This window comes from Cetorhinus maximus, unplaced genomic scaffold (genome assembly GCF_964194155.1).
Source record: "Cetorhinus maximus unplaced genomic scaffold, sCetMax3.hap1.1 HAP1_SCAFFOLD_4340, whole genome shotgun sequence".
Taxonomy (NCBI): Eukaryota; Metazoa; Chordata; class Chondrichthyes; order Lamniformes; family Cetorhinidae; genus Cetorhinus; species Cetorhinus maximus.
Genome location: NW_027600244.1, coordinates 4246 through 5000, shown reverse-complemented (window position 1 = coordinate 5000; position 755 = coordinate 4246). Strand labels below are relative to the sequence as shown.

Genomic DNA, 755 nt, shown 5'->3' with positions numbered 1-755 from the left:
CCTCTCTCTCTCCCGCCCACCCTCTCTCTCTCCCGCCCACCCTCTCTCTCTCCCGCCCACCCTCTCTCTCTCCCGCCCACCCTCTCTCTCTCTCCCGCCCACCCTCTCTCTCTCTCTCTCCCACCCACCCTCTCTCTCTCTCCCACCCTCTCCCTCTCTCTCCCTCCCTCTCCCTCTCTCTCTCCCACCCTCTCCCTCTCTCTCTCCCACCCTCTCCCTCTCTCTCTCCCACCCTCTCCCTCTCTCTCTCCCACCCTCCCTCTCCTTTCTCTCCCTCCCTCTCTTTTCCACCCCCTCCCCTCCCACACACAGGTTCTATCCACAATAAGGCCCAGATCCTGATGCTGAAGGGCAAAGCGCTCAATGTGGTGGCGGACTACAGGCCCCAGGCAGAGGAAGCCCTGTCCAAGGCTGTCAAGTTGGACCCTGGGCTGGTGGAGGCCTGGAACCAGCTGGGAGAGGTGTACTGGAAGAAGGGGGACATCTCAGCTGCAAAAACCTGCTTCTCCGGAGCACTCAACCACGTAAGGGAGCAGGGGCCGGGGTTCGGAGGGGGTGGGTGGAGGGACAGCGGAGCAGGGGGTGCGATTCTGGTCAGTCCCCGTGTGGAGCACTGTGTCCAGTTCTGGTCAGTCCCCGTGTGGAGCACTGTGTCCAGTTCTGGTCAGTCCCCGTGTGGAGCACTGTGTCCAGTTCTGGTCAGTCCCCGTGTGGAGCACTGTGTCCAGTTCTGGTCAGTGTCCCCCCCGTGTGGA

At 62.8% G+C, this 755-nt stretch overlaps 1 protein-coding gene across 1 annotated transcript in view; it reads left to right on the top strand.

Moving 5' to 3' along the window:
• Positions 1-524, top strand: part of LOC144678467 (tetratricopeptide repeat protein 5-like) — a gene marked incomplete at its 3' end in the record, with an annotated part of 10223 nt that extends 9699 nt beyond the window's left edge. The window contains exon 3 of the mRNA XM_078538236.1: positions 313-524. Within this exon, the coding sequence (XP_078394362.1) occupies positions 313-524 (212 nt within the window). The remainder of the gene's footprint in view (positions 1-312) is intronic.
• Between the last annotated feature and the right edge of the window lie 231 nt (positions 525-755).